Source organism: Bos grunniens, chromosome 6, assembly GCF_055505025.1.
Source record: "Bos grunniens cultivar Pamir isolate PY7600 chromosome 6, Bosgru_T2T1.0, whole genome shotgun sequence".
In the NCBI taxonomy this organism is placed as follows: Eukaryota; Metazoa; Chordata; class Mammalia; order Artiodactyla; family Bovidae; genus Bos; species Bos grunniens.
The window spans coordinates 27,697,313-27,711,005 of record NC_141170.1 but is presented as its reverse complement, the minus strand read 5'-3'; the positions used below and the strand labels follow the sequence as shown (position 1 = coordinate 27,711,005).

At 42.0% G+C, this 13,693-nt stretch overlaps 1 protein-coding gene across 1 annotated transcript in view; it reads left to right on the top strand.

Annotated features, from left to right (window-relative positions):
- Positions 1-13,289, top strand: part of PARM1 (prostate androgen-regulated mucin-like protein 1) — a 129,631-nt gene extending 116,342 nt beyond the window's left edge. The window contains exon 4 of the mRNA XM_086405389.1: positions 9,381-13,289. Coding sequence (XP_086261515.1) covers positions 9,381-9,465 — 85 coding nt within the window. The 3' untranslated portion in view covers positions 9,466-13,289. The remainder of the gene's footprint in view (positions 1-9,380) is intronic.
- The last annotated feature ends 404 nt before the right edge of the window (positions 13,290-13,693 follow it).

The window sequence follows — 13,693 nt, the reverse complement described above, 5'->3', positions numbered from 1 at the left end:
CAGAAGATATTCAGAAGACGTGGCAAGAATACACAGAAGAACTATACAAAAAACATCTTCATGACCCAGATAATCATGATGGTGTGATCACTCACCTAGAGCCAAACATCCTGGAATGCAAAGTCAAGTGGGCCCTAGGAAACATCACTATGAACAAAGCTAGTGGATGTGATAGAATTCCAGTTGAGCTATTTCAAATGATGATGCTGTGAAAGTGCTGCACTCAATATACCAGCAAATTTGGAAAACTCAGCAGTGGCCACAGGACTGGAAAAGGCCAGTTTTCATTTCAATCCCGAAGAAAGACAATGCCAAAGAATGCTCAAACTATTGCATAATTGCACTCATCTCACACACTAGCAAAGTAATGCTCAAAATTCTCCAAGCTAGTCTTCAGCAGTATGTGAACCATGAACTTCCAGATGTTCAAGCTGGGTTAAGAAAAGGTAGAGGAACCAGAGATCAAATTGCCAACATCTGTTGGATCATCAAAAAAGCAAGAAAGTTCCAGAAAAACATCTACTTTTGCTTTATTGACTATGCCAAAGTGTTTGACTGTGTGGATCACAATAAACTGTGGAAAATTCTGAAAGAGATGGGAATACCAGACCACCTGACCTGCCTCCTGAGAAATCTGTGTGCAGGTCAGGAAGAAACAGTTAGAACTGGACATGGAACAGCGGACTGGTTCCAAATTGGGAAACGAGAACATCAAGGCTGTATATTGTCACCCTGCTTCTTTAACTTATATGCAGAGTACATTATGAGAAAGGTTGGGCTGAATGAAGCACGAGCTGGAATCAACATTGCCAGGAGAAATATCAATAACCTCAGATATGCAGATGACACCACCCTTATGGCAGAAAGTGAAGAGGAACTAAAAAGCCTCTTGATGAAAGTGAAAGAGGAGAGTGAAAAAGTTGGCTTGAAATTCAACATTCAGAAAACTAAGATCATGGCATCTGGTCCCATCACTTCATGGCAAATAGATGGGAAACAATGCAAACAGTGACAGACTATTTGGGGGGGGGGCTCCAAAATCACTGCAGATGGTGGTTGCAGCCATGAAATTAGAAGGTGCTTGCCCCTTGGAAGGAAAGCTATGACCAACCTAGATAGCATATTAAAAAGCAGAGACGTTACTTTGCCAACAAAGGTCCATCTGGTCAAGGCTATGGTCTTTCCAGTAGTCATGTATGGATGTGAGAGTTGGACTATAAAGAAAGCTGAGTGCCGAAGAATTGATGCTTTTGAACTGTGTTGTTGGAGAAGACTCTTGAGAGTCCCTTGGACTGCAAGGAGATCCAACCAGTACATCCTAAAAGAAATCAGTCCTGAATGTTCATTGAAAAGACTGATGTTGAAGCTGAAACTCCAATACTTTGGCCACCTAATGTGAAGAGCTGACTCATTTGAAAAGGCCCTGATTCTTGGAAAGATTGAAGGCAGGAGGAGAAGGGGATGACAGAGGATGAGATGGTTGGATGGCATCACCGACTCAATGGACATGAGTTTGAGTAAACTCTGGGAGTTGATGGTGGACAGAGAGGCCTGGCATGCTGCAGTCCATGGGGTCACAACGAGTTGGACATGACTGAGCAGCTGAACTGAGTATTTGGACCTTTGTTGGCAAAGTAATGTCTCTGTGTTTTAAAATGCTGTCTAGGTTTGTCATAGCTTTCCTTCCAAGGAGCAAATATCATTTAATTTCATGGCTGCAGGCTCCACAGTGATTTTGGAGCCCAATAAAGTAAAATCTGCCACTGTTTCCACTTTTTCCCCATCTATTTGCCATGAAGTGATGGGGACAGGATGCTATGATCTGTTTTTTTAATGTTGAGTTTCAAGCCAACTTTTTTACTCTCCTCTTTCACTTTCATCAAGAGGCTGTTTAGTTCCCCTTCACTTTCTACCATTAGAGTGATATCATCTGCTCATCTGAGGTTGTTGATATTTATCCCAGCAGTCTTTATTCCAGCTTGTAAGTCATCCAGCCTGGCATTTTGCATTATGTACTCTGCATAGAAGTTAAATAAAAGGGGTGACAATCTACAGCCTTGTCGTACTCCTTCCTCAATTTTGAATCAGTCAGTTGTTCTATGTCCAGTTCTAACTGTTGCTTCTTGACCCACATACAGGTTTCCAGGAGACAGTAAGGTGGTCTGGTATTCCCATCTCTTTAAGAATTTTCTACAGTTTGCTGCAATCCACATAGTCAAAAGCTTTAGCATAGTCAGTAAAGAAGTAGATGTTTTTCTGGAATTCCCTTGCTTTCTCAATGACCCGGTGAATGTTGGCAATTTGATCTCTGGTTCCTCTGCCTTTTCTAAATCCAGCTTGTATATCTGGAAGTTCTCAGTTCACATACTGCTGAAGCCTACCTAGAAGGATTTTAAGCAAAACCTTGCTAGCATGTGAAATGAGCACAATTGCACAGTAGTTTGAACATTCTTTGGCATTGCCCTTCTATGGGATTAGAATGAAAACTGACCTTTTCCAGTCCTGTGTCAACTACTGAGTTTTCCAAATTTGCTGACATATTGAGTGCAGCAGTTTAACTGCATCATCTTTAGGATTTTAAATAGCTCAGCTGAAGTTACATCAGCTCCACTAGCTTTGTTCCTAGTTATGCTTCCTAAGGCCCACTTCCTAAGGTCCAGAATGTCTGGCTTTAGGTGAATGATCACATTATCATGATTTTGCAGGTCATTAAGATCTTTTTTGTGCAGTTATTCTGTGTATACTTGCCACCTGTACTTAATTTCTTCTGCTTCTGTTAGGTCCATACTATTTCTATCCAATAAAGGATCTTTGCATGAAATGCTCCCTTGATCTCTCCAATTTTCTTGAAGAGATCTCTTTCCCATTCTGTTGTTTTCCTCTATTTCTTTGCATTGTTCATTTCAGAAGACTTTCTTGCCTCTCCTTGCTATATTCTGGAACTGAACTCTGCAATTCAGTTTTGTATATTTTTCCCTTTCTTCCTTGCTCTTTACTTCTCTTCTTTCCTCAGCTATTTGCAAGCCTCCTCAGACAACGACTTTGCTTTCTTGCATTTCTTTTTCTTTGGGATCGCTTTGGTGACTGCCTCCTGTACAATGTTATGACCATCTGTCCATGGTTCTTCAGGCACTCAGTGTATCAGATGTAATCCCTTAAATCTGTTCATCACCTCCATTGTATAATCATAAGGATTTGATTTAGGTCATACTTGAATGGCCTAGCGGTTTTTCCTCCTTTCTTCAATTTAAGTCTGAATTTTACAAGAAGGAGCTCATGGTCTGAACCAGTTTTGTGTAGCAAAACAGTGTGGCAGTCAGCTCCCAGCCTTGTTTCTGCTGACTGTATAGAGCTTCTCTACCTTCAGCTACAAATATAATTAATCTGATTTCTGTATTGACCATTTGGTGATGTCTATGTGTAGAGCCTTCGCTTATGTTTTTGGAAGAGAGTGTTTTCTATGCCCAGCATGTTATCTTGATGAATATCTGTTAGCCTTTGCCCTGCTTCATTTTGTACTATAAGGCCAAACTTTCCTGTTTCTCCAGGTATCTCTTGACTTCCTACTTTTGCATTCCAATCCCTTATGATGAAAAGGACTTCATTTTTGGTGTTAGTTCCAGAAGGTTTTGTAGGTCTTCATAGAACTGGTCAACTTCAGCTTCTTCAGCATCCATGGTTGGGACAAAGACTTGGATTATTGTGATGTTGAATGGTTTGCCTTGGAAAGGAACCAAGATCATTCTATCATTTTTGAGATTGCACCCAAGTACTGCATTTTGGACTCTTTTGTTAACCATGAGAGTTACTTCATTTCTTCTAAGGGAGGCTCCCATTGGAATATAAGCTCCCTTAGGACAGGAATTTCTGTCTCTTAGTTCACTAGAATAGCCTGGAATAAGGCCCCAGAATAAGGCCTGATCAATGGTAACTTTTCAATGAATAAGTGAAAGAAGCCAGGCAGGGAAATGAGAATCGAAAGGAAAAAAAAAAAAAGCCACAGACATAAACAAAGGAGACAGTGACAGCTACACAAAACTGGCTTTGATAATGGATGATGCGAGTCTAAAGCTTAATGGCTAATGACTAATGAGCTGCAAGTTCAGTTATGTTTTCCCAGCACTAAGCCATATCTTATTCATATTTATAACTCTGCTTTTTCGCATGTAATAAGCCCCAATGATTGAATGGCAAGATACACTTAACTAGGGACAAGAGGACCTTAGGAGGAATAGTAATAAGCAAAGTTGTAGACTTTTTGGAGACCTGGAGCTGACCCTTATAAAGGAGAAGGTGTTTTCTAAAATATGTTTGTCTCGACAAAGAATAAAGGTAAACACCTCATTCATTTTCAAAGACCATTGAGTTCCATTAAGTATTGATGCTATAGCTACCTTAAAATAGGTATGTTTTCACAGTTGTGGGAAAGGCTTCAAACCACAAGCATCACCACTACATTTAGCAGTTGTCATCAAGAAGGCATCACTGACCAATTGGGGCGAGGGGAGAGGGAGTGGGGACTGCTGCTTTGTTAGAGCAAAGCCACTTGAGAAGAAAGCAATGAAGCCAGAGCTTCACATAAATCGTATCCCATTTTGTCCCCTTGGGTTCTGTTTTTAGCTAACTAAACCATCTGATACAGTAGAACAACAGCGACAAGAAGCATAGTGTCATTGATTTACAGGGGCTGTGAGCTCATGCTGAATGCTTTTAAACCATGTCATTGCATAGGAGAAATTCTAATTTTCTTTCCTCTTCCAATCTTTAAGGGCAAAACTGTGGCTTTGGCCCTCTGTGTTCCTTTTTTTTTTTTTGGAGTATAATTGCTTTACAATGTTGTGTTGATTTCTGTTGCACAACAAAGTGAATCAGCTATATGTATACATACATCCCCTTCCTCTTGAGCCTCCCTCTCACCTCCCCCCCATCCTATCCCTCTAAGTCATCACAGAGCACTGAGCTGAGCTCCCTATGCTATACAGCAGCTTCCCACTAACTTTCTGCTTTACACACAATAGTGTATATGTCAATTCTACTGTCTCAGTTTGATACCCCCTCTCCTCCCCACGCCCTCCCCCACCACAAGTCTCTATGTCTGCATCTGCTAAAGTCTCTATTCCTGCCCTGCTAAAATATGTTCATCAGTACCATTTTTCTAGATTCCATATATGTGCGAATTGCCACAGGCCATACTAATCCCAGTAGTAAACAATCCCCCTCAAGGCAGGAGACACAGGATATGTGGGTTCGATCTCTGGGTCAGGAAGATTCTCTGGAGGAGGAAATGGCAACCCACTCTAGTATTCTTGCCAGGAAAATTCCATGGACAGAAGAGCCTGGCAGGCTACAGTCCACGGGGTCGCAGAGTTGGATGCGACTAAGTGACTGGGCATATACTAATCCCTGCTGGTATTGACCAAGGAAACTGTGTGTTTTCTCTGTGTCCTGTTTATATGCTACACTGGATCTAAGCAGTGATCATTAAGTATTTATAAAAGTATCATTGTGTTAAGAGCAACAGATCAGACATTCAGAAAATTAGAAGCGAAGTAAGTCATAATCTGCCCCCTGGGGAGGTTTACCATCTAAGGGAGCCAATGCACAGCAAATGGAAACCTTAGCTGTGCTGGCTGCCTGCCGGTCTTTATGAAGCAATGGAGTAAACAAAACTGCCTTGACCTGACGATGATGTCATTCATACAGAGGGCTCTTCAGATTGAAATTAGATCAGCCGCCTTGCAGTACAGAGCCAACTGACCTTAATTTTAGTAGCAGCCCTCCCATGACATCATAGAAACAGCCTTTCAGATCCCTGGAGCTAAGCCCCATCTTCCTAATCTTGAGAGTGGCAGCTTTTTCACCACTTCAGACTCCACAAATGTTAATCTGGAAAAGTCCCCCATTTCCATCTAAAACATGTCATGATTTAAGACCTGGAGAGCTAGTTGAAAGTGATCATTAATGATTCTCTACTTATCTCACAGACATGTACACACACACAAACACACACACAAAACGATGTGTTTGTCTTCCTCTTTCTGCAGCATTACAGAATTTACCCAAACCTGGCTTGAATTCCAGCTCACGCAATTCTTCTTGTTTAGGCTCATAATAAAGCATGCCCTTTGGGTTCGGTGGGGCTTCTCTGGCGGCTCAGATGGTAAAGTGTCTGCAATGCAGGAGACCTGGGTTTGATCCATGGGTCAAGAAGATGCCCTAGAGAAGGACATAGATACCCACTCCAGTATTCTTGCCTGGAGAGTCCTATGGACAGAGGAACCTGACAGGCTACAATCCATGGGGTCAAAAGAGTCAGACACGACTGAGCAACTACACTACTACAGGTTCAGTTCATTCCCAAGTCCATTTTATCTCTGTCTCTTACATTGCTTTCCTCATTTTTGTTCAACTCACAGTTCATTCAAATGAGAAGACAAAGAAAAATGAAAGCTCCATCTTTTTCCATTATTTTACTAGTGTATGTGTGTGTGTGTGTGTAGTAGTAGACATCTCTTACAACACAAGAGGTTCAAGTATAGCTCTGATCAATAGTCTTGCCTGCAATAACCACAAACAATAAGACCTGATGCCCAGAAGATTTTTTAATATTCTAACCCAACTCCAGTGTGGTAATAATTTTGTTTAATTATAGTATAAGAAGCTGGTTTTATAACCATGCCTGGGGCATAGTTTCAGGAGTTCCTGGTGAAAGTGAAGAAGGTTCAATTTTCACTCAGTAAACTTTTTTATTCTTTGCAGATCTACCATGAGTTCCTATATGTTTCATTATAATAAAAGTTGAAAAGCAATGTTGGCCAACATTTATTGTGCTTTTACTATGTGCCACGTCTTTTATATGCATTACCTCATTTAATCCACCCAAAAATTCTAATGCAATTTTTTTTTGTTTCTCCATTTTATAGATGAAGAAATATGGGGTTAAAAATATAGTCTAGGATGTACATCTATAGGTCCAACTGATATTTTATGAGAATAAAATTATATGATAGATATAAAAATGCTGTGAGAAGTTAAATTACCATGCAAAGGTGAGGCAGGAGAATTCTATCAATAAGAGAATGTGTTTAAAGGGTACTTGTTGGCCAGGCTTGCCACAGTAAATCATGCTGAAATTTAGGCCCAGCGCCAATCTTATAAGGGCTTCCCCGGTGACTCAGTGATAAAGAATCCACCTGCCAATGTAGGAGATGCAGGCTGAATCCCAGGGTCAGGAAGATCCCCTGGAGGAGGAAATGGCAACCCACTCCAGTATTCTTGCCTGGGAAATCTCATTGACAGAGGAGTCAGGTGGGCAGGCTGCTGTCCTTGAAAGCACAAAGAGTCAGGATGCACCAGTCTTGTAATCCCTATGTTTTTACTTATTCATTTCATAGCTTCCATTTCTCAACCATCCAGTTAAAGGCTCTGATTGGAATTGGTGGTGTTAAGTGTGGATGGAGTGTTCAACACTAACCTCCCCTATTCCTGCCAGGCAATAGGTTAGCGGTGTGTTATTCGTGACCTCTTTCCTTCTCACACCCCAGAGACAAGCGTGCACCTTTAGGGAAAACAAAGTACACTGTGGAAGTTTTCAGGTCTATAGACTGGGTCCACCGAGCCAGCCTTCAGGACAGAAACCAGAATCTTCAAAGCTAAGAGATGAAGCCAACACATCATCTGGTTCTTTTCAAGATCATCTCTTCTCAAATACCGACAGATATAAGTACGTTTAGAAGAGTGACAGCAATTATTTTAGCAACAGAGAGAAGTATAAAACAAGTGCTTTTTGTGCCTCTGGGGCTGTATTTGCATTTTGTTTAATTTTCATATTTAGGTGAGAAAGAAATTAGGGGGGTATGTTTGTACTATATATATAGCATTCCTGATTTCCAGTGGCAAGGTGTAAAAATTCACAAGCTAGCCTGAATCTCAGAGGCACCAGAGTCTCATTTTGTAATATTCTCTCAGTCCTGCCATTAGTTTTAGTCTTAAAATGCCATAATCCTTTCCGGGAAGCTCCCATCTTGTGAACAGATTGAATTTTCAGGATTTTTTTTTTTTCCAATCACTGTTTCTTCCATAAACATTTATGGAGAACTTACTATTTATTGAGGATTTACTCTTCTAGGTGCTGGAATTAGAGTTAAGAACAAATAAATCAGGCAAACAATCCATACATGAAGTCTAATTAGAAGAGAGAGGCAATAATGGTGTAAATAAGTAAATTATATGGTATGTTAGAAGGTATGAGTAAAATTAAGTAAAATTATGATACTATGAGTAAAATTAAGCAGGGAGTCCTGTGGGATGGGAGTTGCAAGTTTAAATAGATTTTCTAAGGAAGGCTGCCTTGAGAAGGTAACATTTGTGCAGACTTGAAGGAAATGAAAAGAACTGTGTGGAAATCTGGAGGAAAAATGTTCCAAGATGAAGGGACAGTAAGTGCAAAGGCCCTGAAGCAGCTGTGTCAGGCATGAGCAGAAAGAGCAAGAGGTGCTGGCATAACAGCTGATGTGCTTGGAGAGGTAATAACAGGAGCCAGACCCTGTAGGGCTTTGCAAACTATCGTGGTGACTTTCGCTTTTACTCTGTGTGAAATGAGGGGCTGCTCGATGGTTTTAAATGGAAGAATGATAACAATCTGATTTCAGTGTCTTTTAGAAACAATAATTGTGGAACAGGTTCCCGGAATGACCCACCAAAGCCTGATAAGTGCATATTGCCATTGAACTCAGGTGCTAATCAAACTCTAAGAAACAGAGCTCAGAGCACTGGGTTCAGATCCCAGAGGTAGGGGCTCAACTCATAGCTCAGTTGGGTGACTTTGGGTGTGTCCGTTAACGTCTCTGGGCCCTATTTTCCTCATTGAAGAAGTAAGGATAAGCAATACTGGACCATGGCTTTGTTTTGAGGCTCACATGACCATGGAACATAGAAAAACTCTGTAGATGGTGATAAAACATGATATGAAGTTCAGCGGGGTGGTGAGAGTATCAGTGGGTCTGGTTCTGTCATTATCATTTCAGGGAAAATGAAGTCCAGAACCTAAGCCAAAATGCCAGGAATGCAACCTTTGCTTTCCCCTTACTTCTTATTAAGTAGCCTTGGAAATGGAGCCTCTTCCTTCTCCAGCAGCAGAGGTCAATGAGAGAGACAAGGGCCCAGCAGATCTCAATAGAAGGTGCCAGTAGGGCTCCCAGTGGATCAGTCATAACTTACAGGGAGTTTGCAGACTGGGGCCTCCCTGCTTGATGGATCTGCTGCCAAGAGTTTGTCCTGTGAAGAATCGCATCTTCCCTTCCCCTTCAGGCCCCAGGGCACGGGGCTGTCCGCAACATGGGCAACTTCAAATAACCACAGCCTCTTCTCCTTCCCACCAGGCATTCCTCCTACGGAAGGCTCTTGGACGACCACGACTACGGGTCCTGGGGAAACTACAACAACCCTCTGTATGATGACTCCTAACAAAAGAATGTGGCCGGGATGAGGAATAACTGTCTTTATTTATCAGTGCTTATCCAGTAGAATTAATAACAAGTACCTGAGGCGCCTTGAGCGACAATCCTGTTTTGTTGGTTTGGTTGTTTTGTTTTCTTCCTCCCTCTCCTCTGGCTGCTACAACTTCTCCTTTCTGGTACCAAAAAAACAAAAAACAATTATTTAAAAGTGAGTGGAGTCTGACATGCAGCGGACATGGGCCAACCCTGAGCCATCCAGGCTGGACGCCACGGTGGTGACGTCTGTACCTAGCGGGGGTCCCACCAAGAGAAGAACCAGGAAGAGGGATGAATCAAGTGTGTCGTCAGGGGTTACTTTTAGGGGAACTTTCTGTGTGTGGTATTTCTTAAACTTTTCTTTATGAAATTACATTAAATCTTGATGAGGGGAAAGGCCATGAGTGCTGGGAGGAGTTCACCCTACAGGTAAGGAAGCAGGGGTTTCTCAGATTCCTTTTTAATCTTGGTTTATCTGGTTGTGTCTGATCGGATACCTGCTTGGCTCTGCAAGCTGGAGGCCAGCTTCTTAGCTGCCGAATTAGGGAGAGAGGAAACAAGAAGGTGCCCTGGAGGGGACCAGCCAGCCGAGTACTACTACAGAGTAGCAAACTGCTGTAAGATCTCAGTGTGCCAGCGCCCCCGGCCACCCCTCCAGGCCATCTGTATCTGCTAAGGATGCCCGGTTATCTAGCCATCCGCAGCTGGGACCCCAGCCCACAAGCTTTCAGTGGAGTTGCGGTTCTACAGGAGAAGGCTGTGCAATGAGTTTAGTTGTAGGAGAGAAAGGGAGAGGCGTGTGGAGTGAGTGTAGAGTCGGGTGGGGTGAGGGGGGCATGGAGGAGGGTGGGAGGAAAGTTGGGGCAACATGCATTGAATACCTCATTAAGGAAGGTAGGATCAGCCCCCAGTGACCGTCAGAGGCATCCGCTGCATGGAGGAACCTGTAGAATCCTTGCTTTCTACCCACAAAGCAACTGGTTCACTGCCTTACTGTCTGTTGGATAATGGCTATGAACTTTTTTTTTTTTAATTTTTTAAAGGCTCTAGTTTTTCTTCAATTAGTCAGTAAGCCTTTTCCATAGGAAATAGACACCGTGATTAATCCATTTATTTTTCCCAAATGCTTACCTTACTAATTCTGCCATTTAATAAATGGACACCCCTGGGTATACAGTTTTAAAATCCTGTGTCACAAATTTTGAGAAAGAACTGATTGTCTTTGCGGTCATCCATTTCCAGCCGTATTCTCAACAGCAGGTAATTTCATCCCACTGCCCCACTGGGAACATTTGAAAATACCTGGTATAACTTCTGCGTGTCACCCCCTAAGGGGTGCTCCCAGTGGGTAGAGGCCATGGATGTGCTCACCATCCCACAATGTAGAAGATAGCCCACCCCAACTGAGAGTTATCCGGCCGCAAATGTCAATAGTGCCAAGTGTGAGAAACCCTAATTTATTGCAATGCCCATTGTGACAAAACAAGACATTCAGGTTAGTGATAGTTTTTACTTTTAACTAAATGAAATGATTCGTTAAATTTTTATCTGAAAAAGTATTTAGTTTGTTGGCATTGTATTTAAAGTATTTAGTTTGATGAGTTGTTTTTGCGCATGATTGCCTTTTTATTTCTCTGTGTTTTCTAGATAGCCTTATTTCACAGCTCTAACCCTGTCCTCCTGAAACACCCGGTAATAGCAACTGGCATCTTATGTCTGATTTCATGGAGTACAAAATACACATTTAAGTTCTATTTCAAAATGTGTTCTCTTGTCCGACGCTATCGTACAGAACATAAAACTGAATTTTTTATTTCTAAACTCGGACCTGCTGCCATGACTCTGTTTAGTTTCCAGAAACTTGACCTTGGACTCATCCTGTCACTTGCTGTGACCCAACGAAGTCCTGGCATGAAAACGGCCACTGCCGGGCAGTTCTAAACCTCTCTGGTATCAGAAACATTAGAGCTGTGCTACTTTCTGCAGCCTGCCAACCCCCGGCTCTGAAAGAAATCAATCCTAAATTCCTAGGTACCAAAGGAGAGTGAGCAACCCCCAGAAGTATTTTACAACAGGAGGAGGGAATGAGAAGTAGGCTTCCAGGAATTCTCATATCTCTGATTATGAAAATTTTTAAAAAGTGGACTTTCTCAGGAAGGTGGCCAGGAGTGACCAAGCATACCCCCTTTTAGCAGTGCTTGGCCTGAATAACTGTCCCTCTTTCCTACCCACAGCCTTCCTCCCGTAGGCTTTCGGTTTGGCAAAGGACACTTCAACAAAAACAAAGGACATTCCATATATTTTCTTTTCACTCAGACACAGATATGTTGACAAAATGTCTATGAAGCCCCTTTAGAGAGGTGGTCTTCTGGATGTTGCTTGAGTCAAAAACACTGGGTGAGAGGGACCGGCCTCTTCCCAGGGAATCCTGACCAGTTACAAATCACTGGGTCGGCAAGCAGCTTTCCTCACCAAGGCTGCTGTTGTACAAGAGCCTTTGATACGTTGCTTGCTCTAATGAACTTCTGGATCTTTATGATAAAGAGAGGGCTCTGGGCCTGCAGCACATGCATTCGGCAAGGTGACAGCTTCCCCTAAACATTCGAGAACTCCTTGTTATGTTAGTAGAAAATACCTATGGCTTGAATATTTTGTCAAGTGCATTTTTCTGTTTTTAAGTTGGCCAACAATGTTAATAACTGCATTCAACACACACACACACAAAACATATGCCAATAAGCGACGTCCTTTATCTCAGGGAGCGAGTCTGTTCAAGGTCTACACAAGGGAATTGACTCCAATGGGTCTACAACAACCACACACCATCCAGGCACTGGACTAGTCAGAAAGTGTTAGAGAGAATGTCACTCACACTAGAAGCCCCTTCTAGAATGTAGGTTACAAACGCTGACAGAATGGGCTTCAACCTTGATTTCCTGTGGCCCCGATGAAGGCTCCGGCCCTCCCTGGACGTCTGTGTCTTCATTTCTTAGGCAGGCGTGATGTTGTCCTATGGACCTCACCCCATGCTACCTCACAAATCTGTTGTGAGGATTAATGAAGTTATGTCTACAGTGGTTTTAGTTTCTGGAGAAAAATATTTATAGACATTTTAAGTATTACGTAGATGTATAAGTGATCTTGGTTTCTTGTTTGGTGTGTTGTTTTACTTAAATGTATTAAATGACACCTGTCTAGTAGCTACATACAGACAGCTGTTAGAGCTCTGAGCTGTGCCCCAATGCCACTGCCTGACTGCCTGGGACCGCAGAGGGTGGTTTCCATCCCTGAATGAAAGGATGGCCCAGGATGCAGGTCTCACAGACTGTTGAGTTAGGGTAACACGTGTGGATGTCTGAGCGCTAACAGCCATGGACCTGGCCTTTACCAGCGCAAAGTCTTCTGAGTTCTTTGTGGAGTTGATTTGGGTTTACCATCATCTGTTTGCCCTTTGTCTTGCTTGCAGGGGTGCATGGTTCAATCCTTCGCATCTGGGAAATGAATTTTGCAACTGGGCCAGATGCTAATTTGCACGTTGATTCACCTTCTTTGCCTTTTACCTCTTTTGGCAAATGAATGTACCATTTCAACTTTGATTTTAAAGTGCTAGTTGATATTGGTAATAGTGCTATCCAAGAGACCAATGCCAGATTGCTTTCTTGGGGTAAGCTCACATCGTTTAAAGATGGAAAGACGTGCAACTTCTTTGCTATTTGATGTCATTGTATCTACATTTGTTGTAAGACATATTGCATACTAATGATAATTATATCAATTAAAGTTCTTAAAAGCTTGCATCTGACAGTGGTGATTCACATTTTGATATGTTTTGTTATTCAAGCCATTTGGTTGCTGTGCTTGGTACTGCTCGCATTAAGCAGCCATGGCTCCTTCTTAGAGAAAATTTATCCCACATCAATAAATAATACTTTTTGCAGAGTGGGAAGTTCTCTCTGATCTTGAAACAGAATTGAAGGATATCATAAATGAAGAAACTTTCCAAGCAGTGATTTTACTCCTAACTATACACCATGCCTTATAAAATCATTGTAAAAAGAAACACTTTGATTTGACAAATAGTTATATATAATAAGTTATATTAAGGTGGTAGCAATACATTTGATACTTGCTTTGTTCTCCTTCAAAAACACTCAGCATACCCATCCTATCTGACAGTGAAATAGTAGGCAGTTTTAATC